The sequence below is a fragment of the Panicum hallii genome, chromosome 5, assembly GCF_002211085.1.
Source record: "Panicum hallii strain FIL2 chromosome 5, PHallii_v3.1, whole genome shotgun sequence".
NCBI classification, from domain to species: Eukaryota; Viridiplantae; Streptophyta; class Magnoliopsida; order Poales; family Poaceae; genus Panicum; species Panicum hallii.
This window is the reverse complement of record NC_038046.1, coordinates 2,588,929-2,616,843: the sequence shown is the minus strand read 5'-3', so window position 1 is coordinate 2,616,843 and position 27,915 is coordinate 2,588,929. Positions and strand designations below refer to the sequence as shown.

Genomic DNA, 27,915 nt, shown 5'->3' with positions numbered 1-27,915 from the left:
TTCTCTACACTTCCCGCCTCCCCACCTCACCGCCGGCGAGCAATGCCTCCCCCGGCGGGGCTGCTCCCCTGGCCATCGCCGTCCACCACGCGCCTGACCACCCCAACACCGACTCGCCCTCCTTCTCGCACCACCCGCGTCCGCCCGCCTCCTCCTCCTCCCCCGTACACTCGCGTCCGCCTTCCACCTCCCCCTCCGCCTCCTACGACGCCACCACCGCCCCGCCTCGAACCCGCCGCGCCAAAACCAACCGCCGCCTCCACCCCCCTGCCTCCCGACACTGCCTCCACCACGTCCTCGTCGTCCACCTGCCTCGACTGCGTCCACTTCGGGAAGTACGTCTCTCTCTCTCTCTCTCCACCGACACACACGCAGAGCTCCCGTGCCGCCGCTCGTGTGAGTTAATTTATCATTGACCCAATTCGTAGGTGCTCAGGCTGCACGCACGAGGTAGACCTCGACAAGCCGCCGGTGTTGCAGGAGGTGGCGAGTTTCTTCAAGGGCCACGGTATCGGAGATTTCACCTTCAGCAGGGGTAGGCTGGTACGTGCACCCATCCAGTCGTGTAGCTTCTAAACATTCCTTCTGCGTAACATCCAATTTACCAGTCTCCATGCAATTGTATGCTGTTTGTTGAGTTCTGCTCCAATTTTGTAATTAGCTTAGCAGTTGTCAACCTGTAATATACTCGTTTTTGTGGTTCTCGTTCAAACTGGAACTCACTTGGTGAATAGAACCTCTAACTTGTTTCTTACATGCCCGAAAGTGTATTTTATTTGACTAACTAAAGTGGACATGTTGTCTCTTGGGTGCTTTTACTTATTGCTAAATGGACAACTGTGTTTTTAGTCCCAATGGCGATGCCGGGCAAAGTTAGCAGTTCGTGGAACACCAGAGAACCCGTTGATCGGTTTATACCAGGAAGGGACGCATGTTGTTACAGATATTCCGGAGTGCAGAGGTTAGCGATCATAATTTACTTATCATAAATTCATAATAGTTATTTAAAGAAGTTACTAAAACTCGTTTCAGCTCTGGAATATTACATATTATTGTTTTTGAAATATAAATCCGTTTTAATTTCACAATTTTTCAGCTCACCACCCAAGCATTAATGCTGCTGTTAAGCTGCTAAGGCAAGGTACATTACCATCATAGCTTCATGCTTTCTTCAGTGTATGTGCATAAATACTGTCTTCAGCCTGTCAAGTAAAGCTTAATATATTGGAGTTGTAGGTATATCTGAGCTGAATATTCAGCCATATGACGAAGATGCTGGAACCGGTGAACTCAGATATGTTCAGGTAATTGTTAGTTTTCTTGAAGTATCACATAACCATATGAATGAAACTTTATATTTTTCTAGGCCCAGCATTATACTCCACCCGTGAATTTGTAGCTTCTAATATAGAATGCAGACATAGAGTATAGTTGTCTTCCCTGCTGTAATAGAATTTATTTGTTTTGCTATGTTCTCCAGATGGCTGTGACAACATACAACACATCTATTCCAGTTGATAAAAGATATGAGCAAGGTTAGTCTGATTCTCCAACTCTTCATTTGCTGAATGCTCTTTTCATCGATCTCCATGGCCAAAGTGATCGAAAAATCCCATTACCATTCAGGGAGAGTTCAAGTTTCGTTGGTTTGGAATTCAAGAGATGAGCGTTCCCAAAATGCAGAGAAGCTGACTTTATTGATAGAAGTAAGTTGTTGAAACTTGAAACTGCAGTTCTGCAACATGTGCAGCTGTTCAGTTTCCATATATTTCCTTGAGAATCTTGTACCAACATATTCCCCTGCTTTACATGCTGTATCATTAAATCATTGTGAATATACTTCTTATGTCAGTTCTTGTGGAGAAATGGTGGCCCAAAAGGTAGTGTTCATCTGATCCATTCCATGTGGGCCAATTTTCAGACATCAACAAGCAATGTAAGATACCTTTCTCTTAGTTTTTATGAATGTAAACCATGTCCTATACTTCTTATACTGCTGCATCCAAACAATACACACCCACCGTTTGGAACTATCATTACAGTCGCTGTAAATAATCGTATTTTTCTGCAAAGGGAGACAATCAAACAGAGTGAAGATGTAGGAATTAGGAGTGGATAATCCCAGTGGACATATGGTAAGTTGGTAACCACCCCACATGTCAACAAATCCAGATATCGGGGCCCACATATAAACAGCATCTAGGAGGATTTCAGCTGTCATTAGGTCATGTCCTTGGTTTGAGTTTCCAGGTGTACCAAGAACACTTTTCCTTGCCTTATAGGATTACATATGCTATCAGTCACATCTATGCAAGTTATATGCATATCAGTATATGTACGAGATGCACAGAGCGGGTAAAAAATCCTGTTGGACTAGTCAACTAGATTGTCAAAATTTCAAGGTTCTGTTGTTCTTCCTTCTTGTTGTCACTCTTAGCTGTTTGCCTCGATCAAACATTGGCTGCCAGATCTGTTGAGCAACTAATTTGTTCACTTCAGTATATGATTTTCTTTACAGGAAAGGGAACATGTTTTTTCCTTTATAACAATGTGCCGCTTCTGCAGATAATTTTTGGGCATAAATGGAGACATCTCAAAGGGGAGAGAGACCTGTGGGAGCGTTATGGAGGAGTTGATATTTCGCTGGACCCTTGTAGCTTTGGCCAGGCTAATACTCTGGTATGTGCAATTAAATCATGCCTGCTCATGTAGAACTTCACTGAGTATAGCATGCTAAATTTCCTGATATATTGTCTTGGCAATTCGATTCTCTGCATGCTACTTGATACCCTGAGAGCTCCATGCACCACATGTATTGTTGTGTACTTGCGCAAATATCTCAGATATGTCTGGAGCTACAGTTCTAAAGTTTATGTGAGTTTCTCGTGCTATTTTCTTGCTATTACACAGTGCTTTGTTTTCTTTGCAGTCATTTAACTCTTTGCTGCATAAGCTGAACAAGTATGTACCACGTGGTTCAACAGTTGTTGATTTGTACTCTGGTGCTGGTGTTATTGGGCTATCAGTTGCTGCTTCGAGGAAATGTAGGTGAGATAAATGCATCCTAACAGGAACAGATGTTATTTCTGTTTTACATCTGGTAAATCACATATGCTGGTCAGGACAGATGCAACGGTATGCTGAGTCCAATGTTTCAATATGCTTTCACATGCTAAAATATTTGCAACCTGATGTAATGTCTTAATGCATGATTCTAGGAGCTTTTGCTTCCATATGGTTTCTTGGTTGATATTTTTTGTCGACAGCGGTTCGGCATGGCATTATATGTTTTATTAGTTGTAGGCACCTTCTTGGTTCGAACATGTGATGGCGATACCAGTGACTTTCCAATTAAAATAGGACTACATCAGGGGTCAGCATTGAGCCCTTATCTATTTGCTTTGGTGATGGATGAGGTCACAAGGGACATACAGGGTGATATCCCTTGGTGTATGCTCTTTGCTGATGATGTGGTGCTAGTTGATGAGAGTAGGGCAGGGGTTAATATGAAGTTAGAGCTGTGGAGACACACGTTAGAGTCGAGGGGGTTCAGACTGAGTAGGACCAAGACCGAGCATATGATGTGCGACTTTAGCCCGACTAGGCATGAGGATGGGGACGTTAGCCTCGAAGGTCAAGTGGTGGCCAAGAAGGATACTTTCCGGTATTTAGGATCAATGCTTCAGAAAGATGGAGACATTGATGAAGATGTTAGACATAGAATTTCAGCCGGGTGGTTGAAGTGGCGGCAGGCTTCGGGCGTCCTCTGTGACAAGAAGGTGCCACAGAGGCTAAAAGATAAGTTCTATAAGACGGCGATTCGCCCAGCGATGCTATATGGTGCTGAATGTTGGCCTAAAAAAGGCGACATGTCCAGCAACTGAGTGTAGTAGAGATACGTATGCTGCGTTGGTTCTGCGGGCATGCAAGAAGGGATAGAGTCCGGAACGAAGAGATTCGAGATAGGGTCGGGGTGGCACCTATCGATGAGAAGTTGATTCAACATCGGTTGAGATGGTTTGGACATGTACAACGGAGGCCTCCCGAGGCGCCGGTGCGTAGTGGAGTTTTAAAGCGGGGCGATAATGTAAAGAGAGGTAGAGGTAGACATAGACTAACTTGGGACGAGACGGTTAAGAGAGATCTTAAGGAGTGGAATATCGCTAAGGAATTAGCTATGGATAGGAGCGCTTGGAGATTAGCAATTAACGTATCTGAACCGTGACCTTTGTTACTTTTTGTTTAACCCCTAACTCTTCCTTTGTCTTGTGCCCTTTTTGTGTTTCTTATTCTTATTTTCTGTGGGTTTCATCTCTAGCCTACCCCAACTTGCTTGGGACAAAAGACTAAGGTGTTGTTTGTTTGTTGTAGGCAGCTAACCAGCCAAAACCAGTACTTATATGGTAGACCTTGCTGAGCGTGGTACTGCTCAGACTTTATTTCCAAAGGCCTCGGCTGAATAGGCCAAAGCCCAGAGACCAAGTCTGGTCCTGCCTTAGGCTATGTTTGGATCCACCCCCAAATGGCAAAAGGGCAAATGGCAAAATTTTTGCTCCTGTCACATCAGATGTTTGGACGCTAATTAGAAGTATTAAATATAGTTTAATTAAAAAACTAATTACATAGATGAGGACTAAATGACGAGACGAATCTATTAAGCCTAATTAATCCATAATTAGCAAAATTACGGTAGCATTTGCCCTTTTGCACTTTGGGGTGTTTGGATCCAAAAGTGCAAAAAAGTGCAAAAGAGCAAAAGTTTTGCACTTTCTCTTTCTCTTTCCCATTCATCCAAACATGGCCTTATGTGATTTGGCCCCAAGCCCAGCTTTTTTTTTGGAAACCAATTATTGACTGAGCTATAAGCATGGGAAAACAAACTATTGTTAATAAGCTAATAAATATTTTATGAAAAAAACTGACATTTACAAAAAAACATTGTGTGCCTTACGATGCAGTTCAGTGCTGTCCATATCCAATTGGACATGCCTACTTTCAGCACATTACTTTAGGTTGAATGCTTTCCTACCCAGTTATTTTCATTTAAAAGTCATTCTACTTCCAGGTCTGTGAAATGTGTTGAGATTAACAAACAATCGAAGATGTCTTTTGAGACATCAGCAAGCCGACTTCCAGCGAACCTGGGTTGCACTATCACTTGGCACAATACTGACGCTTCAGTTGTAAGCAATCAATCTTGTATTTCTACTGTGCATATATCTTATATTAGGTATTCATTGTAATATTCAATTTTGCATTATGGCAACAGGAACCTGTTCACTGGCTTGAAGGGTCAAGTGTCGTTATTGTGGATCCTCCCAGGAAGGGATTGCATCCATCTGTTATCAGTGCTTTACAGAAAGTTGCTTTGTCTGAGCGCAAGGCATACAAGGCTAAAAGGTGTAGCTTGCAGCATTATATTGGTTTTTTACTTTCATGCTTTTATTTCTAGTAATATGCGTGCTAATTTTCTGCAATTCTGAATTCCTTCTCCATGTTGTAACTTTATTAATAAGATATTAATTTTATGAACATAGTTCACTTGCAAAGGTTAAGGATGAGAAGAGACCATGGATCTTACGGGCAAGGGAGGCAGCTGTTCATGTTGATAATACGGCGACAGAAGAGAGCACTGAAACCTGGCCTGAAACCCTTATATACATTAGCTGTGGGTGGGAAAGTTTTAAGAAGGTGAGACCCAGAACTCGATTTTTAGTTATGTAACTTCTAAGCAGTCCCCAATTTATACCCTTTGGACTCAGTCATGTGACGTTCTGGTATCTGTAATCATTTCCTCTGCAGGACTGCAAAAGCTTGATATCCAGCAAGGCCTGGCAGTTGGAGAATGCCCATGCTTTTAACTTCTTCCCTGGCACAGAGAGGTAACTATTTCTGCTACTTGACTGGAAAGCACTAAACTATATTTTGCTGCAACAAATATCCTTACGTGTCGCACCAAGTTGTGGGACTGCAAGAACAAAAATTGGCCCTTCCAACTATAAAGTTGCTATGATCAATCCTAATTGCCACCTGTTTTGGGTCATTATAGACTTGAAGTTTCTGTAGTAAAGTTGATCATTCTTGTGTCTTGTATTCGTATCTGGAATTTTTCAAGGAATTTTTCCATCATTTCATATCTAACAATGTGCTTTCTGATGTGTATACTGTGAACTTTGAATCATACTAAATGAAATTGCTAATGCAGCATTGAAATCCTGGCAATCTTCAAACGTGAATCAGAAGCTGGTCAAAAGAAAAAGAAGAAAGCAAAAAAGAAGGCCAAGTAGACTATTAACAGAAGGCTGACCCAACCGTAACTGGAAGACTGAAGTGGAATCACCCAAGAGTTTTGCAAATCTTTAATGCTGATCCAGATATAGCACAAAATACTGTCATTGGTGCTTTGAGGAATTTTACAAGCTCCAAACTGATCGGCTCAATGATCTGTGACTAGCTCATGGTAATTTTTGACACAAGGTACCTCAGAGAAACTTGCTCAATATAAATTCAATCGATGAATCTTCACCAACTTTTGATTTGCTATTTCTAATAATTCAAAATGTAGCCTTCCCAAAGGGCCAGCTTATCAGATTGTGAGCTCTGTGCGTGCAGGTTAGCTTAGGGTGTTCATGTGCGAGATGCACCGTCAACAGTCTGCAGACAACTAGAGGCAGGAATTTCAGACAGCGAGGAGGTCCTTTTGTATAAATATAGCTAATAGGCCGTTTGCTGAATTTTTTTTTTCTGCAGTCGCTTAATGTAGTTTGTGTTTTATGTCATGTATTTCACTGTATATTGCTCAGAGACAACTAAAGTTTGTATGTATACCGTATACGATGGAGCTCCTCCATTGTGCTTATCCTTTGTACTTTCTTAAAAATGGAAATCCTTTTTACAGTTGCACTTCTTTGGTTATGCCATGAGTCTAGGAAGAAAACCAGATTGCTCCGCTCGCACCATCTCTTTGCTGCTGCAACGAACAAGTAGATAATGGAAGGAAGAGAAGCGGATTGCACTTCTCGCGTCATGCGTTTGCTGCTGCAACAAGAATAGATAACTAGATAATGAAAGCTGAGCTGCGCTTCCTGTGTTATTTGCAATGCAATACGGCGTTTCAATTTGGACTCTGCAAGTTTGAAATAACAAAATTGAAATTATTCATGAGCAATCACAATTAAAACTTACTCCTAACTCAAGCCTCAAGTATAGAGCCGCAGTACATGATGCATTATATAAAACAAAGAACGATCCTCTCGCTTAAAAATTATTCACCAAATCATAATGCCGATTAACAAATCAACAATTATTAAACGAAGACTCAACAAATCAAAACAACAAGAAAGGGAACAATTTGATGCCACAACTTCTTGCACCACCATACCAGCCATGTCATATTTTGCACGGCAAATCCGTGGTAACATACAGGCACTCGGCACTACTACACCTAGCAGAAATTTCCATAGCTTCTTCCATGGGTCCGAACAAAACTATACCCATCACCGATATCATTTAAGACAAAATGACTGGGTAAAGATATACTGTACAAAAAGGCGAAATGACAAAACTAGCACCATGTCAGGCTTCATCGGCGCGGCGCTACAAAGAATATAACTAGAAAAAACATATATCTATGGATGCCAACAAACTTGATGCGGTTCAATCACCAATCTGGGAGAGGCGACAGTGAAAGGTGGCATCAAAAACCATTGCCACTCATATTGGTATTGAAAGGGGGCTGCTCCCCTGAATGGTTGGATCTCCTTGACCTTGACTGCTTTGGGGTTGAATATGGTGAACTTCCATCATTGAATCCATGTAGGGATGAAGAAAGCCCGTGGGCCCTTGGTAGACCAATCACATCAGAGTCAAGGGAATAGCCACCCCTCTCGACTGCCTCCGCGTCGAGTGGTATCTCGTCCAAAGTCTGAATAATGCAGAAGAAACGTGTGAGGCGAAAAAAAAGCTAAGTGTTGGTGAGATCAAGTGGCACCAGAGACTTTCGAATGGAGGAACTAGAGTCACGAAAACATACTTTGTAAGCTTGCTGAAGAACCTTGAGATTTTCTCGTATCTGCTTCCTCTTTATGGTTATCTCATCAGGTTCTTTGAGCAAGTCCTCCAAGAGATCATCTCTGAATTGGGCAATAGAGAATATTTAAGAGTTTGACGTGAAATTGTACCATAGCACATAAAATTTCTTTGCTCATACATACAATAGAGTTTAATCAAACAAGAGTAAACATGTACCTACCTGTAAAGTTTTGTTATGAGGTAATTATGCAGCGCCCTTTTTGTGTGATTAACCTGCAACAGAATCAGCGTCACAGATGAGTGAAATGTTAAAATACAACTTTCTCAAATCCATCCCTTAACTTTCTCAAATCCATATCTCGTCTCACTCAATGAAATCTGGAACATATTGGAGCAATCTGGTCACTAGAATGCAATGTTTAGGACTGATGAAGAATAAACCAATAACTTAATGACCATGCACATGATCAATCCAGAACAATAGTGGCCCTTAACAGTGTCCGCCAAGGATAACAGTGCCATTGGTATGCAACCATACTTGAAATAGACATATAGTTGATACCATAGATTCAGTGTTCATAACACTTCCCCTCTAAGCCTACGCATGCCATTAAAAATATAGCGCAAGGATTGCATAAGAAATGACATGCACACAGAAATAGAAAATCTTGTGGACAAATTGGTTAGTAATCACATACCAGGAAATGCATAATTGCTTTTGGTATGAAGTCCTCCACATTTTTCCTGACTATATTGTAATATGACTTCAATAGAAATTTTGTGATTGCTATTTCGAGTGCTTCCTGCTCAGACTGGTGTTCTGAAGGTTTAAGGACGACCGGTGGCTGTTCAACAAGGGTCTCTCCATCAATCACTCAGTGTATGTGAATAGCACTAATGAGAAAATTAATAAGATATCTCACCTCTCTTAACTGTATCGTTGAGAATGAATGCTCCAGATTGGGTGTAGGCACAGCATAGGATCTGTTTGCTGAATTATCTTTTGCAGAAGCATGTGTACGGTCCTCATTGGAAGTAAATATTGAATTCCAAAAGGATGTGCTTCCACTACCTAAAGATACCAGGTAATTTGGAGTAAGATAAATGGTTTCAGAACACCAGGATGATAAAAGATGCCAGGTAATTGGACTGAGATACATTGTTTCAAAAACACCATGCCAATAAAAATGCACAGGGAAAGAATCATAAAAATAAAAGCAAAAAAAAAGAGAGAGAAATAAATCAAAGATGCAGAACTTTTTTATATATCGTAACACATAATATATATTTTACATTTGCAGTGAAATTCCTTACCAGAAGATCCTGGTCTCTCAGCCTCGGAGGCAGGCCTTACCCCCTGGTAATTAAAAAAAAAGAGAGGAATAGTCAAGATACATGTGCCAAAAAATTCCACCAAATGAACAGACATAACTGCTAAAAGATGGTGATGAGAAAAACCTGGATGTGATCAGTAATTACTCCATTTACAGTTCTACCCAATACTGCACGCGTTTTTTGAGTTTTTTCAGAAGCCTGTACCTTATCAGCATCTACTCCATCCTACAATTCAATATATTATTGAGTATTTGTGGATAATTGGTAAGATGTGAGCTGAACTAACTTGCAAACAACTACCTAAGAGAAACATATGCCTCCAAAAAAATACTTCATTTTAAAATATATGATGGTTAATTAGTTCAAAAGAACTCGTTAGCTTGTTCTAAATGTATGAACAGATTAGTTTGTCCTAAGCCCATATATTTAAAAACGGAGGGTAATAGGAGAAAAGCAACCTTTCCACAAAATAAAAGGACAAAAGTACATGTGAAATAAGTAATAGCAGACTAAGTGGAATAAATCTTCATAACACTAAAAGTGTCCCAAAGATAACCTAATGCCTTTCCCATCAAACAAGAAACAGCAAGTGGTCACAACTCCAATTCTTCATTCTAGCACCAAGAGTTCTAGCATGGTCCTATGAGTTTTGCTTAACCATTTGTCAAACAAATTCCAAAAGGAAAAAAACATAGTTTGACATCAGTCCATTGATGGCCATTATAGTTTGAAGCATAACAGACTACCCTCATTTGCATGCACCATTCCAAAAATGTTAAAAGAAAAATAATGGATGTGGAACATGTGATGTTAATATATTATATGGCTGGTATAGATTCTAAAGATCACTCATAGCAACATTTGTAATAACAGTAAACAACATATCCATACCTTTCTTACCACCGACGATGACATTTTAGCAGACCTAACTTGTTGTTGTGCTAGCTCAACAGCCTTGCTGCCACCGATAAAATTCGGGTGTGATGTGTTTATGTAATCCTCCTGCACAATTAATATCATTGCTAGTGAAGAAAAACAAGAAAAGATGTATGAATGCAAAGAGTAAGGTAAAGTATCATGCAGGTGATCACACTTATGGTCTATTTGAAAGGTGGTTTTAGGATCCAACTCCCTACGATTTAGTAGAAACTAAACTAAATGCCAAAAGTTCCTAGACCACTCCATCTTTTCCAAACAGGCCATTAGAAACCACAAAGATTTACCCAATTGTTCTTAAATTTTCTTAAACAAGTCACAATTTTAGTGTGCAGTCAGGAATAGCTTTGGAGATTTAGAACTTCAGATCAGAGATGGGTAAGCATATCAAGTTTCAGTAGTCAAGCAGCTGCCAGGGAAAAATTAAGTTAATAACCACAGTGCAAGAGTGTGTACCTCCATCTCAATAATGTGTGCTATCATACTTTCTGCTGGCTTAAGCCCATCCCGCAAAAACTTCCCAATTACTTCATCCATGCTTCTGCGGAGTATAGGAAACTGCTGCAGCTCTGTTGCAAGGCAGCGATGGCTCATCTACAACAAAAGAGTGAAGTTATGAGATGTAGCAATAGAAAGATTATACAGTATGTTAGATAGCACAGTAATAAAGTGATCAAACAAATACATATTTCAGTTTCCAAAAATGTATACAACTGGACTGACCCATTATTAAGGATTTTTACGCCTAGATACATTACAAAATCTGAAATCATACAAGGTATGTAAAGAAAAACTGCCCAAAAAAGGCCATAAAATTGATGTAGACAAGTATATACCTTTACTAGCTCATCATATATGAATTGTGCACACTGAAGACTTGGATCAAGCAATCTGCTGATCTGCCTACGTACAAGGACTTCAAATGGTACCTAAGTGATTGTTTGCAAAAGAATTGTCATCTAAACTGTTCAAAGGCTAATGGTATGTCTCAACAATGCACGCAAAAAAAAGACAGGTGTGTGTCTTACTTCAGGAACAAACAGCGCGCTTCTAGGACCAGTTGCATTTTGGATAGCCATGCGGATGTCTTCATCGGTAACATCCTCACAGGGGTCAACCTCCTGTCGAGACAGATTTTATACTCATATTATCGCACGACGCACGTATAATGAAAAACACTATGCAGCATGGAATAAAAGAAAACAAGCCAGCACATCAACTGTAACTACGCACCTCTAAGCTTTTTACAAAGATAGACTGAAAAATGTAATGGATTCTTGCTCCACCAGAAAGTTCAATGGTTGATATATCTTCATTTTTTCCTTCCACCATCGAGGAGAATGCTGCAGCATACACAAGTTGTTAACAACCTAATGCTTAAAAATAAAGACACGGCACAAGAAAGTAATAGGCAAATCTATCTATTATAGAGGCATACATATAGCTTCCATGTAAAAATGGTCATGGTTCAGTATTTACCTTCACAGTATTTAGCTAGAATGTTCAAAAGCTTCGCACCTTGCCCGGCCTGCAACCGTGAAACATATTGTTGGGCCATCACAAGGAGATAAAAAGAACAAGAATGCGGATGAACCAGAAACAAACAAACAAACAAGCCAGGTAATTCAGTTTATGTTATCACTTTGTCCAAAAGAAAACTAATGAAAAACAGACCTTTGAGTCAACAGGATCACCATACACAGCAAGCTCCTTAGCAACAGCAGTCAATTGACTGCTTATGCGTGACTTAAGCCCTGGCAGAACTGTTTTTATATGTTGGACCAGGATCTGAAACCATATAAATGGAATTAGTTTCGAATCACAATATAAAAGCTGCCCTAGAATGGACATCTCCATCAAAACCATACCTGGTTTAGCTTCTTTGCTAATTGCGGTATTCCACAGTACTGAGTAAGACCATGATATGCCTAAGAAGGGGCAAACAAATTCTGTTAATATGGAAAAAGGGAATGTGAAAACAAAAAAAAAATAGCAAACTCTAGAGCAGCATACCGGCTGAGTACGGAAGAATTTTTCTTCACGAGCCAGAGCATCTTTGATACTAAGGTCAGAGTTGATATCCTGCATCATTAACAAAGGTATAGCTTAGTCTAAATTAAAACCTTCCGCAACACCAAGGAAAATACATGAATTTGATTGGTAAAGCAAGATTCAGATAATAATTGTTCATCTTATCAACTAAATATAAAGAGTTCTTTGCTAGTTTAATAATAAAGCTACAAAGTTTTCATCCAGTATCAGCAACTAGGAGGCAGAAATGCAACAACTGAATGTTCCGATTATCCAAGTAATGAACAATTGAACAATAAATAACAAAATCAAACTATTTCAACTAGATGGCTGCAGCAAAATTGTTAATACAGTTGAACCCTTCAGTTACAAGATTCTATGAATTGATCATCTTAACCAAGAAAGACAAAAGGTACCTGCTGGCTTCGGTTTACCACGCCAACATAGCCGAGTTTTAAGGGGATCACATTTCCCAGCAGAAAGTTGCGCGCATCAGTGCCCCTGTCCATTATGTCCAGCTGGGAGAAATAGAACAACAGACAAGACCGCAATGAGTAGGACACAATATATAGATAAACAGTCTGTAGCCTTGAAATTAAGGCTCAGAAACAAACCTTTGTGATAACACCGATTGTTCGAGAACCTACAAGAACAATAAATCAGCCTACTAAGATATACAACTCTGAACTGAAATGTTGTACTGGACTAGACGTGGATTTTGCAGTGCACACGTACCATCAGGATCAGCAACCCGAGCCATTTGAAGAGCATCAGAATTTGCTAAATCTGCATTTGCTGGTGAAACAGCTAAGATGATACATGTCTTGTGTCTGATGTATGACATTATCATAGTCCTTATTCTGGCCTCAATATCAGTTGGTTGGTCACCAACTGGCACCTTAGTGATTCCAGGCAAATCGACCAAAGTAATGTTAAGAACATTTGGGGAAAAAATCTTCAAACGTATCTGCCTATCTGATACACCCTTGTTACCACCCGCCTCCCGATCCGTTTCTGCCTGCATAGATGCAAAGGAACATTTACCAGTGGGTTCATAGAATCTGTGTAGCAATTATTGCAACTCCACCCCCATGATAACTAAACAAAACATCATAATTGAAGTAAAACAATATACCAAACAGATAATATTGTTGTTCTATCAAATACTGGATGAACCCAACTAAACCCAAAATCCTGTACAGAAAACTTCTGCACTCCCAAGTTACAGTTCACATATCCGCAGACCTTCCTAACAATCACTAATGGCAACCAAATTGTACTGCAAATAGCATCAAAAAACCAGTATGTCCAGATGAAACTACCAGATTATCCAAATAATCTCGACGTCAGAAAAAAAATGTTATGACAACTCCACAAGGGCCAACCTAGAGACGACTAAGTAACCATAAGATGACATTCTGTAGTTTGAAACAACCATAAAATCACCTGAACTAGCAATGAAACAACATCACCACTAACGCTAAACACAAGAGATGAAGCCACATAACCCAGCATTACCATCATTAGTTCGTTACAGTCCCAGAGCACCATCATGACACCTAAACAAACATCTCAAACCCTAGCGAGCAGTCACAGACTCACAGCACAACATTATTGTCACTAAACTCCCTAGCACTAATCCTATCCACTGAAAGCATAGGCCAAAACAACTGATTACTCCCAATACTAATGGGCCGAATCACCGAACGCGGCGGTGAGGAAAGGGAGTACCGACCTGGATCTCACGCCGGATTTCTCGAAAGTCGTAGAAGCGGCGGCCCGAGAGGTGCAGGAACTCGCCCCACTCATCGGCCTCGGCGTCTGTGGGTCGCCGCGGCTGGTGCACGAGCTGCAGCACGAGGGGGCGGCGCGTGCAGATGTCGGAGCCCCGCGGGAGGAAGTCCCGGCCCACGAGCGCCTCGAGGACGCTGGACTTGCCGCTGCTCTGGCTCCCCACCACGGCCACCTGCGGCAGGTCGATCGTGGAGCTGCTCCCCAGCTGCGCGAAGATGTCCTGCAGCTTGTTGACAATCGGGATCACCGACGACCCCACCGCCGCCGCCGCAGCGGCCGCCGCGGTCGCCGCCGCCGAGGGGGCGGCGGACGACGCGGAGGAGTAGTGGTCTTCGGCCATGGTCCGGGGCGGGCGAGCTCCGCCGCTTGGCTGGCCTAGGGTTTTGGGGGAGGAGGGGAACGAGAGGCGGGGAAGGGGATCCCTAGATCGAGAGCTTTTCCTTTTCCTCTTCTAATTTTTTCCGATATCGGGGTGGGGATTTCAAATCGAGAGGCGTCGAGGGGGGTTTCCGAATGCCGGGGAAGGAGACGTGCGGACAAATTACCTTTATAGCCCCCAGCTTCTTGGCTTAGGGAACAAGAAGAACGTGCTCCTCTTTGCAGGCCCGGAGAGTGGAATCCGCTACAGCCTACAGAGACGTCTGCCGCGTTTTACTACTGTTTAACCCGATGTTTCTTGGCGAGGAAGAATTACAGCGGTAAATAGGCGATCGTGTTTGGATAATACACATATACTGAACCCTTGTACAGTTTTACTGCAAATTATACAAGTCATCGAATAACCAAAAATCTTGAAGGGTAAAACGGGTAAAAGGCCAGTTCTCTCGTTTCTGGCGTGACGGGCGGTTCTCGCCGACTCGCCGGAGCCGCAGGTAAGCGCGACGTCCGCGCCGCTCAGGAGCAGGGGGATGCCGGCCGTGGCCGTCCAGCCCGGCCTGCCGGAGAGCGGCGACGGGATGGGCCGTTCGCTTCCGGAAGCCCGGTACGAGGGCGGCGCTTGACGGCACGAGACAGCAGCAAGTAGCGCGCGGCACTGGCCAGTGGCCACCAGGCCCAGCTGCGTGTGGCTGGCCCTCCACGGCAGGCACGGCAGCAAGGCCCCACATCCTGTGACACGAGAGCGAATCATGTGCGAACCAGTGGTCAGTGGCGCGCGAGGGTTGGGGTGCCTTTGTTTTGTTTGATCCGTGAGGTGTGAAAAAACTGTTGCTATATGTTTGTTTGAAAAAACTGCTATGACATATCTGCTGTGAAAAAGCTGAAAATTGTTTGGTTCAAACTGCTGTGAGTTGTCGACCTTTTATCTTTGTGCAAATTGGCAGTATACAATATTTATTTGTGATGACCAAATTCTTTTTCCTTTAAATCTTTATTTATATATATATATGAAAATATTTGGAGTTAACTTTTTTATTCTTTATTTCCCTATATATGAAAATTTTTATTTTCTTATATATAAAAAAGAATTGAAAGGATATATATATGATCAATAGTAGATGTGTATTTTCATAAATTTGGAAAAGCTGCAAAAGTAAGGTACAATCTGCTTTCAAATTTATACTAAAGAAAACCAACTTTTTCAAAACAGCTGCAGAAAAGCTGAACCTATTTAATTCAGTTTCTACTTTCTTAAAACAGAAGTAGGTTCAACGCAGCCTTAACCTCAAAACAGCAGCCAAGGTAAGCAAGTACAAAACTATCCAGCACCGTACGTCGATGACAGAGGAAACCTCATCAAGGGTCGAAAGGAAAACAGGCATGAAAATGTGACCAAACCGTAACATGGAAACACCATTTCCTCTTCCATACACAAACTAACTCCTAGCAAGATTCATGTCGAGGCACTTGACACAGATATGCGGCTACGCCATTTGCAAGGTTCTGGTGGCGGTGCATCCGGTTCACCTTGCTGGCGGTGGTGGTGGAGGGGGGATGTTTGCTCTGGCCATTCCGACCCAAGCAAAAATGCCGACACTAAGGATCACCCATCCACAAACATCATACCAGAAGTCAGTATCCTCCTTCTTCTTCCTTGATTGCTGAAAAGTTATATATAATATAGTCAACTTAGACAAAGGTAAGGAAAGCGTCAAACAACAAGGCGTATGAAACCGCAACACTACAAAAAGTCAAAAAAAGAAAACTGGTTCATAATTTCTCTGAGTTATGACCAATTGGCTTATCATAAGAATTGATGGACTCTAGAACACAGAACAGGGGCTCAATGGCCAGAAAACAGGGGCACTGTTTGAGTACCCTATACCCAGGCTCAGTCTAGAGCAGCATCTGAATCCAGTCGCAATCCCTCCAGCACAGGTGGACAGAGAAGGGGTAAAATCCCAGCAGCCAGCCCAACATGTTGGCTCCACTACCCAAATCTCTATTCTATTGCGCTCAAACTGTATATTGACTGGCATACAAAATCATAATTGAAGAATGGCATAAGAAATCAAAACACTGGGAAAGAAAATCAGCCTTGATTAGTTCTCAACTGAAGAATACTCGCAAGTAAGAACTAGAGTATCAAATACTGGATTAATGAAGCATATATGAAAAGGAGGGACCACTATTTGATTTTAAATATACACAGCTGAACGCTGGTGAAAAATGATATAACTTGTAATGACTAACGAGAAAAGTACAACAGAAGAGTTTTGTATCATTTAGATTTGGCTACGGAATTAACCCCCACCCTTTTCTCTTTTTTTTTTGCTCATGCTGCAAATTGACTAGTGCAATGAGGGAGGGATCTTAGCTATCTTATGATCATGCATGCAACAGGACAAGCCAGCAAGGTGACAAAATGGGGTGCTAGAGTGCTGAAGTAGCAACCTTAGCTGAAAGAGTAGTATCTTATTAACAAGAAGTCTAATCATAAGACCATCAGTCCAATATACAACAATGGTGTATGCAACTATTCTCACGCAACTACAAATAATTTAAGTAGTTCTTCACAGCAAGATAGATTTACCCTTGGATTTGAGGCTGAGGATGCTTGTGTCGCTGCCGCCTGAGAAGCCATTTGCCTATGGATCTCCAAATGCAGTTCAGGTGCCTGATATAATTGAAAGCAAATGTTGCAATAACGATCTTACACAGGTGATTATCACTCATACAAGCATGACAATAAAAATGCTGCCAAAATGAAAAATCATAATCAATTGTCAAAAATCCGTTTTATCACTGCAAGTTGTAACAAACACAATAATTAAATGTAATAAGTCACACCTGATTTCTGACACAAAACTCAAATCCAGTAAGATTATTAGCTTAGTTTAGGCTCTGGTTACAGTTCTATGGATGCATTATAGCTTAACAGCATATATGTCCTGCAGAACAAAAGGGAGAACAGAACACACCTTAGATGACAGGTCCAAAGACTTCTTGTACAGATCATTTGCAGGTTCCTACAAACAGGAGCACACATCAATTTCCAGCTAAACCAAAGAGCACAAGGGGCAACAGCAGAAACATAAGTTTGTAACTTTGGATGGTGAAATGTAAAAATGGTTCTTTTATGAACATTCTTCCAGATGCTTTCCATCTCAATCTGACTTCATGTAGCGGTCAGCCCACATACAGAAGGTCACATAAAGGAATGGTGGAAATGTGTATAAATGAAGCCAGCAAACTAGCAGCAGAGACATACCACGTCAACAGCCTTCTGGAAACACTCGGTTGCCTTCACAAAGTACTCATTTGCCTTCCCTGTATCTGGAGTGAAGAATCCATGAGAGGTCTGAGCATTTCCCAAGCACCAGAGTGCATCAGCCTTGCTGGGATCAATTTTCAGTGCCTCCTCCAGCTTGGATTCCGCATGTGCAACAAGATTCATACAGTTAGTAAAACACTTAGAACCCTGTTTAATAACAGCTACATAAGGCTACATAAGGTGAACACAACATTATACATGAACTCTCAAATAGTAAAACACTTGGAACCCTGTTTAATAAAGAAAACTTGAAGCCACGTACTGGAGGTGATCCGAGTTGTAGGTGATCCAAGTTGGGATAGTAAAACACGTGTTGGAGGTGATCCGAGTTCTAAAGAAGAGAAGGAAAAAAAGATACAAATGAGCTAATAAGGTGGTCAAAGGCAACACAGTACTGAGCCACGTCCCACCCCCACCCAGTTCTCATGGAACGTTCTCGGTCTTCAGCTGAGAGGGAACAGATCGTCCTCCCCTGAACATGGGTGCAGTGCAGACGGATCCACCACCTCACGAAAGGGAGATGCATGAGCCCCCCTAGCAACGCAAGAGCAAGCGTGCTGTCAAAGCCACAACAGGACTCTGAAAAAGGTGTGGACTGTTCGGAGCGAGCTCAGATCATCAGCAAGCAGGACGGCGTACGATACGAGGACCACTACTCAGTACTGGCTCACTTGGCAGCTCAGCTGCTTCGCTTCGCGCTAGACCTACCTAACAGCGAGCGAGAAAGGGCGCAGGGAGCTAAGCTAGCTAGCATTCGAACTGCTGGAACAGGCGTGTACTAATCCAAAGGGGACGCATTGAAATGGGCTAAGCCTGGAGGGGATGATTGGATTAGCTAGTCCTTGCCTTGATGAAAGCAATGCAAAGGGAGGGCATGCGGATGGAGTTTAATGCAAATGTCGTGGGGTGTATGGGTACTTGCATGGCTTTATGATGGGCGGCAGAGGAGAGGGGGCACACACCCACGCTGTACAGGGAGAGCCGGAGAGTGTACCTCGCTCGGTACGTGGCTGCTGCTCACATAGCTTTTATATGATACGTTTGGGTGCACAGGCACAGTGCAGGTACAGGAGGGCACTGATGGGCCTTGGCACATTTATGCAACAAGGGAAACATTTTCAGAGCGTAAACAAGTTACTACCGCCCGGTGAAAACAGGTACAGTTTAGCTCTGGTGTCAGCATGTGCGCCGCGCCGCGGGGCATGTGCGCCGCGCCCCCTACCGGGAGACCTGGCGCGTCAACTGCTGGGTGACTGAATGGCTGGGGAGACCGGATGGATGCACGCTGGATCTGTTTGGACCCTTTGCTAAAGTTTAGTTGCTAAACTTTAGCAACTTTGGATCCAAATAGCTTCAACTAAAATTTTGCTAAAATTTTAGTTGGAGCCTCAAAAGTACTTTAGCCTTTAGCAAGTCAAAGATTGCTAAAAGTAATGAAAGTTTAAATTACCCTCGCAATTAAACGAAGGGTGGGGGTGGAGCAGAGAATTAAATATAGATATCATGATCACTTAGAAGAGTTTAGCAAGGGGATCCAAACAGCCCCTGCTAAAGTTTAGCAATATAACCTTTAGTTTGCTAAAAAGATCTTCAAACTTTAGCAAGCTAAATTTTAGTTGGAGCGCATCCAAACATGGCTTGAATCCCGAAGTAAGCAATTATCCTGGTCTTTGGGCGTTCTGCAACGGAAAAAGTAATTGCAGTTACCATTCTCTTCGGAACTATAATTACCATTCAAGAATACTGAGCATAGTATAACAAGCTTATTTTTGAGATGAGAGGAGTGTAGCAAATGGGATTAACAATAAATAAATATTGAATTCAACGTTCGCCATGTGTATTCCCATCTGAAAGGCAAAACAAGGGGGAAATAAAATCAGATACAAAACGGAATGGGTGCTATGTAGCAGAGCGACTCAATTAGGGCAACTTCTTCCGAGACATCTTTATTTGAGCTTCTTCGTTCGCCATGTGTATTCCCATCTGAAAGGCAAAACGAATGTCGGTTCGAAGCTTCACAGCAACATTCATTCAAGGCAGAGCAGCACCTGAACGAGAAAGGTTAGGGCATGTGGCCGTGTCAAATCCCTTGGAGATACAAAGGAAATATATACGTTATGTACAGAAAGCAATAGCAGATTTTTAAATTGGTAATTTTAAGATCAATACCTCTCGCAGTGGTAATGAAATGTAGTGATGGTAACATTTCCCTCAGGTATCTAGCCCTCTTCCTCATCCGTGTAACTCCCTTCGCGTCCTTTTCCATATATCAATACCCTGGGATGATTGGAGTGGGCATTTGCTTCAGTCCTTATGGCAGCCACTGCAGCCTTGCTTTCGGAAGATGTCGCGTGTATATTGTCAAGTATAACATCAGCATGTTTCAGACATGGGAGATGGTTAATACCTAAGCTAAACCCATAATAAGCTTTTGCCACTGACACAAAGAATGGCACGTGAAGCTTCTCGAGCTTTGGCATCGCCCCTTCTTCAAACTTCACATATGTTGGCCTTGTACCAAAATTATCAATAAAAAGGTGGAATTCCTTCAAACATGGGAATGCATGGCCTCTGAAAACGATCCTTTCATTTTGGGCACCATTGCATGCTAACAACAGAGAAAGCAAGGCACGCATCTCCCCAAGTATGCGCAGATCCTCCTCCGTTATTTCCACTAAATTAATGTGTAGGCATGCAAGACGGGTGAGTTTTGGCGCAATCCACTTCGGCATCTTCGGAAAATAATAGTGAGTGAACATACGAAAACTTTTGAGAGAAGATGGCAGAGGGGACCAAGAATATAAGAACTGGAGTGGTATCGAGTTGGCAGCACGTATAGATAAAGACTGGAGTTTGCATCCGCCAAGCTTGCATAGAGAGGAAAGTAACATCTCTTCATGTCTCTTGTACTCCTGAGATCCTCCACCGTCCAGATGTATATATAGTTCATACAAAGCTGTCAGATTCCCCAGCTCCTCCACCGCACCTAATGAACTCTCGATAACATTAAAGCCTGAGATCACCCGTAAGTTTCTCATATTTCCAATCCTATTTGGTATCTTCACTCCACCTGCAGCCCCAACGGACGCAAGTAAATGCTGTAGCTTAATGAGCTGAACAATCTCGGGTGGCAACTCTTCGATACATGTATCTCTAAGATCTAGCGTCTCTAGACCATATAGCCTCACAATTCCTGATGGTAGCTCCCGCATGTTAGTGCGGCTAAAGCTCAAATACTTCAGCTGGAAAAGTTTATCTATACCATTCATATCATACTCTTGCACATTTTGGCAACCTTGAAAATCTAGTACACGCAAAGCTTCAAACTCAGCAAGACTAGGCAAGTGTTTGATGCAAGCTGATGTTATCACCGTTAGAGATCGAACATGACTTAAATCTTCATTTGCCAATACAGATGCCTGCTCTTGGTCAATGTAATGGACTGACAGTCGCCGTATAAGACCATGGCGATTTGCCAGATCATTCTGCCCATGGCCCATGAAAGCGATGAAATTATCTTCAACCGATTTTGAAATGATGAGCTCAAGCATCATGTCGTGGACTTGACAACCATGAGCCTTTCCATCGTAGCCAATTTCCACTGGTTGGAACATGCTTCTGTTGATTAGCTCATAGAAATGGTTCTCGGCAACCTCTTGTTTGCTCTGTCCACGCTCTTCACAGATAAAGCCTTCTGCTATCCATCGCCTCACTAACATCTCCCTTTCAATGACAGTGTCCTCCGGAAATATGCTTAAGTATAACAAACAGGTCTTAAGATTAGGTGGAAGATCATTGTAGCTAAGGGATAGTATGCTATTCATTCCCTCTAAGCTTCGGTTTTTGTCCAGTGCAGAACCAATAGACCTTCTGACCCTCTCCCACTCGTCTTGTACCACTGGTCGGTTTGCCAATAAACTGGATATACTGATAATCGCCAATGGTAGGCCTCCACATTTCTTCAATATTTTATTTGAAACCTGTTTTAGCACATCAGGGCAGCAGTCCTCGGAACCAAATATTCTTTTGAAAAACAATCTTTTGGAGTGAAGATCACTTAGGGCTTCCATTTCATAGATGCGGTCAATATCACCACGCGGACAACATGATCTTGCTACATCAACAATTCGTGTGGTGGCTATAATTCTGCTAGAAAGGTTATTCTCCGGGAAAGCACATTTAATAGTGCCCCATGCTGATACAGACCATATATCATCAATAACGATGAGGTACCTAATTGATATAAGTAAATATTGTTAACCAATTATGAAAAGAGTTTAAGTAGGAACAGAATGACATCAAAATCATGCTAAGGCTAGTCAGTATGGGGAGTTTCAATTTGTTGCTTTCAAAAGTGGCACAACCATATATAGTGGTTCGAGTTGAAGAATGAAAGAATTATTGTTTTGTTGTTTCATGCTAAGAATGAAAGTGGCACACCATCTAGTGACACATTTTTACACGTGCTATTTTCTTTTACCATTTGATTCTTTCCCACTGCAATATAGTTGGTCTGTTTACCTCAAATAAATATAGTCTGTCCAGTATTAAGGAATGATCCTAAAACCTAGATAGTTCGTTGAATGAAATTACCTCTTATCTTGTAGCAGTTCCCTTAGCTTCGCAATAAATTTCTTATCATCCCAAGTGTCAATATCTTCTTTAAATTCTTTCTTGCATGGCACTTGGTAGATCAGATCCTTCATAATGTTCTTCACATTCGGCTTTTGAGAGATTGAGACGAAAGCCTGACAATGAAAATGCCCTTGGATCTTGCGACAGACCTCTTTGGCCAACGTCGTCTTTCCCAGCCCTCCGAACCCAACAATAGACAACACCTTGAGATTCTTGGTCGAGCTATCTTTCTCTTCCACCATCCAATTGACAAGATCTTCTCTTGGACCGTCAATGCCCACAAGGTGTTCTTCCTCGACAAAAAGCGCAGACAACCGGGGATCCACAGCGGAATGCTCAAAGGTGCTACCAGCAATATCATCCAGCTTGTAACTGCTCTTGAGCTCTTTCACCTCCTTGACACGAGCCTTCAGCTCGTCAATTTGGTTGGCTATCCCGCGGCGAGACCCAAGAGTCTTGAGTCGGCGAGCAGTCTTCCGGAAGAACTCCTTGAAGCCACCGTTGTGGCAGCCGTTGCCAAGGTGGTGGACGAACTTGTCAACGACATCCTCGGTGTCATAGGCCAGCTCCCTCACCAGCGATATCCATGCCTTCACTTGGACATCAGGATCTTGCAGCTTGGCATACTTCTGGACTGCAGCATGCATGCTGATCAGCTCAGATCTGAGTGACCGGATCTCACGGCGGACACCTTCGAGGCGGGCACACTCGTCGGCGAGCAGGGAGGTGAGCTTCCCCAGTAGCGGACCCAACACGCCATGAGAAGCGCTCACCACCTCCATTGACCTATGTGCTCCTACTGCACTCTGCGATCCATCTGTGGTCTGTGTTTCGTGTGCTAGAAATGCAGAGAAGTGGGGGAAGATTGGGAAGGACCAAGCAATAATTGGGTGCTTGGCTAGTACAAAGTGCAAGCTTTTCGTAAGTGCGCGCTTGGTCAACACCTCACGCCCTAGCAGCCAAAAGATCCCATCGCAACAACCGACAACTTTTTAGAAAAACCATGCAACTTGTCGGCCACTTGTATTTGATGGTGCTGGGCAGCAATTTACATGCAATTGAACTCATACAGGGATCTAAAACACAGGAATCCTAAAATAAAAAGGAAAGAAAACAGGAGGCTGCACCTGGTGATTATTTTCCTCCTATGTTTCCATGAAATAACTCATTCCAAATTTCAAAGAAATAGGTACAGTTCAATCCTTTGTTCTAGAGAGTTCCATAAAAAAAATAAAATTCTATAGGAATTGAATCTGCATGGCCCATTCAATAAGTTACGGTCAACAAATAAATTGTTACTGGCGGTACTCAAGTGCTGAACAATAAATGTTTACCTGGAGCCAAAAAAAAATCAAGGAGCGCTGTTTGTGCTACAAAATTCCAAAGCTTTTCTGGGTTTCCTTCTGTCCTAAATATGTGATGCTATTGGCTCTATATTATGTTTCTTAGTATAGTGGCACGAGGGAGGGAGCACCTAGACCAAAAGGCTGCAGCCATCACATCTTTTTTTGTTTTGATAAATATAAGGTGTGCGTCCCAAGGATAATCAACGATGCAAATCCAAGCTATTTGATGTTTGAGTCATCTATAATCAATCGAAATACCTGAAGACTCCACCTTTTCCATATATCACATTTCATCGTGGAATACGATTCACTTTCAAGATATCTTATGATTGGACGTTCGGCGAATATCATATTTCTTGGAATACATTTGCATGACCTAGTAGGCTTAGTAGCATGCAACTGCTACTGTAACTTACAACGAGGCAAGCAGGTTCCTGACTTATCCAAGTCGGATTCGCTGAATGCCGTAAAAGTGAAAAACATATATCCTCACATTTATTTGAATGCATAGCTAAAATAGGATACCGCTTGATGTGTGGAACCTTCTGATAACATCCAGTAGCAATGTGAACAAAACTAATATCATTCGTTGGATGATCTGGCACCACTAGTTTGGAATTCTGCCGCTTTACTTGCGCACGCTGGAACGAAAGCAACCGGCACTGCCTGTGCTGTGAGAAACCTGAGGATTAACTGCTCGTCAGCTGACGATGCTGTCTATTTTCTGCTGATGAAAGCCGCCTGAGAAGGAACAAACAAGCAACATAGCTTCTTTGATCATTTGTTCGTTGCTCCTCGCTTGGGTTGAAATTTCGGTTACTCATTCCGTTTTAAAATGTAGATCATTTTGAGATTTTTAGATTCATTATATTTTCTACGTATCTAGATATAATATGTATGTTTAGATATATAAGCAAAATCTATAAATTTAGAAAAACTAAAACAACCTATATTTTAAAATAAAAAATTTAAAAAAGTTAAAACGATCTATAGCTTAAAATGGAGGGAGCAAATAAATGGGCCACGTGGCCCGTACCTCAGGCCTGCTCCCGTGGGCCAGACCTTAGCTGGGCCAATTGAGTTTATAACAAGGCCCAACAGCGAAGAAATCCCGGCCCGGAAATATGTCTTCGTTCGTCTTCTTTCATTCAAGTCTCAACCAAAGGCGACGTCGCGAAATGCCCTCGACGAATAAACGGGGCAAAACATACCCTGCATTTTTAACCTTTCACGAACCAGTCAATCGCATCCTTTTAGCCGCTACTTTCCTCAAGGTCACAGATCCGCGAGGCGGAAAAAAGAGACCGACTGCCCCGGAGCCGGAAGGTAGGTGACCAACATTTCGTCGACGCACGGTGCCATCCGAGTTTGACAAGACCAAGCAATAATTCAGCTGGAACAGGGAACCAGCTCGACCCGTCGCCCACGGTTAGATACTTGGGTCATCTTTATTTTGCGTTAGTTATCCGGGCTTCGCTCAGCGAGGGCCACGCGAAACCCGTACGAAAGCAACAGAAGATGCTAGTAATATAAATCACCAATGGATCGTTAGTTCATTAATGTATTTATTAAGAACAAGGTAGCGTGAAGCGTTGAACAAATTAATAAATTACTGTACATAAGAACAGCAGAACAGGCGATAAATTTAGGTGTTCAACGGCCAGAACGAGATTAATCTACATGCATGGTTAAAAGAAAGAAAAACTCTGATGGCTCACGAATATAATCTTTATTAGTATGAGCCCACGTAAAAAAATACTACCACTTCAGAGAATGCACAGCACATCACGCTGCAAAATTTGCAATTTAACTAAAGGAGAATTATGGTTGGTGGCGACGTAGTTCAATATACCCAGTAGGAAGTTTCTGAATCTGATGCGCATGGGACCAATAGGTTGCAGACTCAGATCACTGAAGAAGCACAGGACATTTCCATAATCAAGGCCGAGAAGGTTTGACCCTCCACATGAGCATTGGAAATGCACATGTAAGACAGTGAAACATAACCATACACCAATATCCTACACCGTTTGCAACACGACTGAATCGGTCTCATTGGCTAATGTCACCCTCCTTGACAAGATCAACACCAGAAATCTGGATCAACACCCTAACGCACCAAATTGTTAAGTTTCTCCCGTGGGATTTTTTTAAAGGGGGGGGGGGGGTGGAAAACGAACCAAAGAGTCGAACAAGCAGTTTCCCTTTACGGCACTCCTCTGCACCCCTTCTCCGTTCTTGGCTTCTCTCGGCGGCGTTGGCAGTTCGCGGGTCTTGCCATGGGGAGCCAGCAGAACGCGCTTCACCAGCTCATGTCCTTCATCCTCGGGGCGTCCGCCGCCGCCGTCCTGATCTTCTTCCTGACGTCCGCGAGTAGCGGCGCGCGTTTCACGGGGATATCGAGCTGGGCCAATGGAACCACGGAGTTTGACGCTCCCGCCCAAGAGGCGAGCCCGGCGGGAGAACCTGCTGCTCCTGCTCACGCCGAAGCAAAGGTTAATTCATCACATCAGCCCGGTTCTCGGGTTCTGAACTTTTTTTTCTGGTAGCAAAAGCAGCAACTTTTGTTGATTCTATCTGTCTTCTTGGCAACTGATTTTTCCTTTTTTGGCTCATCCAGGGAGCGCCGGCGCCGGAGCAGGACGAGCTGGAGCGGCTGCTGCGCGCGGTGGCGGACGAGGACCGGACGGTGATCATGACGTCGGTGAACGAGGCGTGGGCGGCCGAGGACTCGCTGCTGGATCTCTTCCTCGAGAGCTTCCGCACGGGCGAGCGGATCTCGCACTTCGCGAACCACCTCCTCGTGGTGGCGCTCGACGGCGGCGCCCTCGAGCGGTGCCGCGCCGTGCACCCGCACTGCTACCTTCTCCCCGCGGCCGCCGGGCGCAACCTCTCCGACGAGAAGGTGTTCATGAGCAAGGACTACATCGACCTGGTGTGGAGCAAGGTCCGGCTGCAGCAGAGGATCCTCGAGCTCGGATACAACTTCCTCTTCACGGTACGTAGCGAAGCAGTTGGACTTGGAATAGTTCTCAGACCAGACCAAAGGAACAGTTGGTCCAATCCAATGTGCTCACATTTACAAAATTACCCTTCAGATGTTACCTTCCTCAAAAGGCTGAAATGTTTTAAAACGTGGATATTTTCCAACAATTTAAAAAAAAAGACTGAACTGTTCATTCATGAATTTCTTGCATAGCTTACGGTGCAGTAAAATGAAATTGACGGTGCAGGACGTGGACATTCTATGGTTCCGCAACCCGTTCGAGCGGATGTCTGTGGCGGCGCACATGGTGACCTCGTCGGACTTCTTCTTCGGCGACCCGTACAGCCCGATGAACCTCCCGAACACGGGGTTCCTGTACGCCAAGTCGAGCCGGCGCACGGTGGGCGCGTTCGAGGCGTGGCGCGCGGCGCGCGAGTCGTTCCCGGGGAAGCACGAGCAGCAGGTGCTGAACGAGATCAAGGTGGAGCTGGTGTCCACGCGGGGCCTCCGCATCCAGTTCCTGGACACGGAGCACAACGCCGGGTTCTGCAACAACACCCGCGACTTCAACACGCTCTACACCATGCACGCCAACTGCTGCGTCGGCCTCGGCGCCAAGCTCCACGACCTCGGCAACCTGCTGCGGGAGTGGCGCGCGTACCGGAGCATGGACGAAGGGGAGCGGAGCCGGGGGCCGGTGCGCTGGAAGGTGCCCGGCATTTGCATCCACTGATGAGCAGGCGTGCGCGGCGATGAGCTACAGATCAGTGCGCGCGTGCGAGTGTGATTGCCCAGCGTGGATGGCATCGTTAAGTTTATTGTAATTTTACACGTGTACAAATCGGGGGAAATGAGATAGTGTGCATGGTTTTCGCATGAGCGTGTTCGCGGACATGACACGTCGAGCGAGGTGTTCTCCGGCGACGTCGACAACCTGGACAACTGGCCCAGCACGGGGTTCTTCTACGTCAAGGCGACGAGCCGGTGCGGCGGTGCCGCGATTCCCACCGAAGCACGAGCGGTTCATGCTGCTGCGACGTTACATTCTTTGGGAAAGTTAACACTGTTGATTCATGAATAATCTGAAACTTGATCCAATCTACACGCCT

The 27,915-nt window shown here is 43.4% G+C and overlaps 5 protein-coding genes across 6 annotated transcripts; 2 read left to right on the top strand and 3 right to left on the bottom strand.

Moving 5' to 3' along the window:
* Nucleotides 1-10: 10 nt before the first annotated feature.
* Nucleotides 11-6,903, top strand: LOC112892279 (uncharacterized RNA methyltransferase pc1998). 2 transcript variants are annotated; one of them, XM_025959433.1, is made up of 16 exons: nucleotides 11-335; nucleotides 429-543; nucleotides 850-961; nucleotides 1,097-1,141; nucleotides 1,237-1,304; nucleotides 1,481-1,535; nucleotides 1,627-1,706; nucleotides 1,853-1,936; nucleotides 2,566-2,679; nucleotides 2,930-3,048; nucleotides 5,066-5,183; nucleotides 5,270-5,400; nucleotides 5,538-5,691; nucleotides 5,803-5,882; nucleotides 6,206-6,477; nucleotides 6,613-6,903. In XM_025959433.1, the coding sequence occupies exons 1-15, from the start codon at nucleotides 43-45 to the stop codon at nucleotides 6,285-6,287; spliced, it is 1,650 nt and encodes a 549-aa protein (XP_025815218.1). In that variant the 5' UTR covers nucleotides 11-42; the 3' UTR covers nucleotides 6,288-6,477; nucleotides 6,613-6,903. The 2 variants fall into 2 exon arrangements, with proteins under 2 accessions (XP_025815218.1, XP_025815219.1); XM_025959434.1 differs by having other exon boundaries at nucleotides 6,206-6,460; nucleotides 6,613-6,897.
* A 400-nt stretch (nucleotides 6,904-7,303) lies between these two features.
* Nucleotides 7,304-14,650, bottom strand: LOC112892278 (dynamin-related protein 3B-like). The gene is made up of 20 exons (XM_025959432.1): nucleotides 14,069-14,650; nucleotides 13,069-13,351; nucleotides 12,948-12,976; nucleotides 12,750-12,851; nucleotides 12,316-12,384; nucleotides 12,171-12,230; nucleotides 11,977-12,090; nucleotides 11,782-11,830; nucleotides 11,536-11,645; nucleotides 11,331-11,423; nucleotides 11,139-11,231; nucleotides 10,759-10,896; nucleotides 10,258-10,368; nucleotides 9,490-9,591; nucleotides 9,346-9,388; nucleotides 8,955-9,103; nucleotides 8,730-8,876; nucleotides 8,252-8,304; nucleotides 8,033-8,132; nucleotides 7,304-7,924 (listed from the first exon to the last, which is right to left on the bottom strand). The coding sequence occupies exons 1-20, from the start codon at nucleotides 14,465-14,467 to the stop codon at nucleotides 7,697-7,699; spliced, it is 2,472 nt and encodes an 823-aa protein (XP_025815217.1). The 5' UTR covers nucleotides 14,468-14,650; the 3' UTR covers nucleotides 7,304-7,696.
* Nucleotides 14,651-15,784: 1,134 nt separating this feature from the next.
* Nucleotides 15,785-17,977, bottom strand: LOC112892327 (probable mitochondrial import receptor subunit TOM20). Its single transcript, XM_025959496.1, has 4 exons — nucleotides 17,777-17,977; nucleotides 17,487-17,534; nucleotides 17,099-17,182; nucleotides 15,785-16,166 (listed from the first exon to the last, which is right to left on the bottom strand). Exons 1-4 carry the CDS (start codon nucleotides 17,960-17,962, stop codon nucleotides 16,029-16,031), a joined length of 456 nt encoding a protein of 151 aa, XP_025815281.1. The 5' UTR covers nucleotides 17,963-17,977; the 3' UTR covers nucleotides 15,785-16,028.
* A 1,320-nt stretch (nucleotides 17,978-19,297) lies between these two features.
* On the bottom strand, nucleotides 19,298-23,470 carry LOC112892325 (disease resistance protein RPM1-like). The gene is made up of 3 exons (XM_025959494.1): nucleotides 22,433-23,470; nucleotides 20,009-22,072; nucleotides 19,298-19,887 (listed from the first exon to the last, which is right to left on the bottom strand). The coding sequence occupies exons 1-2, from the start codon at nucleotides 23,254-23,256 to the stop codon at nucleotides 20,059-20,061; spliced, it is 2,838 nt and encodes a 945-aa protein (XP_025815279.1). The 5' UTR covers nucleotides 23,257-23,470; the 3' UTR covers nucleotides 19,298-19,887; nucleotides 20,009-20,058.
* A 2,518-nt stretch (nucleotides 23,471-25,988) lies between these two features.
* On the top strand, nucleotides 25,989-27,682 carry LOC112892326 (uncharacterized protein At1g28695-like). The gene is made up of 3 exons (XM_025959495.1): nucleotides 25,989-26,315; nucleotides 26,441-26,818; nucleotides 27,054-27,682. The coding sequence occupies exons 1-3, from the start codon at nucleotides 26,100-26,102 to the stop codon at nucleotides 27,537-27,539; spliced, it is 1,080 nt and encodes a 359-aa protein (XP_025815280.1). The 5' UTR covers nucleotides 25,989-26,099; the 3' UTR covers nucleotides 27,540-27,682.
* The last annotated feature ends 233 nt before the right edge of the window (nucleotides 27,683-27,915 follow it).

Coding starts and splice junctions, on each gene's coding strand:
- LOC112892279 (XM_025959433.1), top strand. CDS start 43: ATGCCTCCCCCGGCGGGGCTGCTCCCCTGGCCATCGCCGTCCACCACG. Junction 962..1,096: donor AGATATTCCGGAGTGCAGAG/GTTAGCGATCAT, acceptor ACAATTTTTCAG/CTCACCACCCAAGCATTAAT. Junction 3,049..5,065: donor GCTGCTTCGAGGAAATGTAG/GTGAGATAAATG, acceptor TTCTACTTCCAG/GTCTGTGAAATGTGTTGAGA.
- LOC112892278 (XM_025959432.1), bottom strand. CDS start 14,467: ATGGCCGAAGACCACTACTCCTCCGCGTCGTCCGCCGCCCCCTCGGCG. Junction 13,352..14,068: donor AAATCCGGCGTGAGATCCAG/GTCGGTACTCCC, acceptor GCATCTATGCAG/GCAGAAACGGATCGGGAGGC. Junction 12,231..12,315: donor AATTCTTCCGTACTCAGCCG/GTATGCTGCTCT, acceptor GCCCCTTCTTAG/GCATATCATGGTCTTACTCA.
- LOC112892327 (XM_025959496.1), bottom strand. CDS start 17,962: ATGAATCTTGTTGCACATGCGGAATCCAAGCTGGAGGAGGCACTGAAA. Junction 17,183..17,486: donor CTTTGGACCTGTCATCTAAG/GTGTGTTCTGTT, acceptor CAATTATATCAG/GCACCTGAACTGCATTTGGA. Junction 16,167..17,098: donor CCTCAGCCTCAAATCCAAGG/GTAAATCTATCT, acceptor ATAACTTTTCAG/CAATCAAGGAAGAAGAAGGA.
- LOC112892325 (XM_025959494.1), bottom strand. CDS start 23,256: ATGGAGGTGGTGAGCGCTTCTCATGGCGTGTTGGGTCCGCTACTGGGG. Junction 22,073..22,432: donor GAACTGCTACAAGATAAGAG/GTAATTTCATTC, acceptor TATATCAATTAG/GTACCTCATCGTTATTGATG.
- LOC112892326 (XM_025959495.1), top strand. CDS start 26,100: ATGGGGAGCCAGCAGAACGCGCTTCACCAGCTCATGTCCTTCATCCTC. Junction 26,316..26,440: donor CTGCTCACGCCGAAGCAAAG/GTTAATTCATCA, acceptor TGGCTCATCCAG/GGAGCGCCGGCGCCGGAGCA. Junction 26,819..27,053: donor GATACAACTTCCTCTTCACG/GTACGTAGCGAA, acceptor TTGACGGTGCAG/GACGTGGACATTCTATGGTT.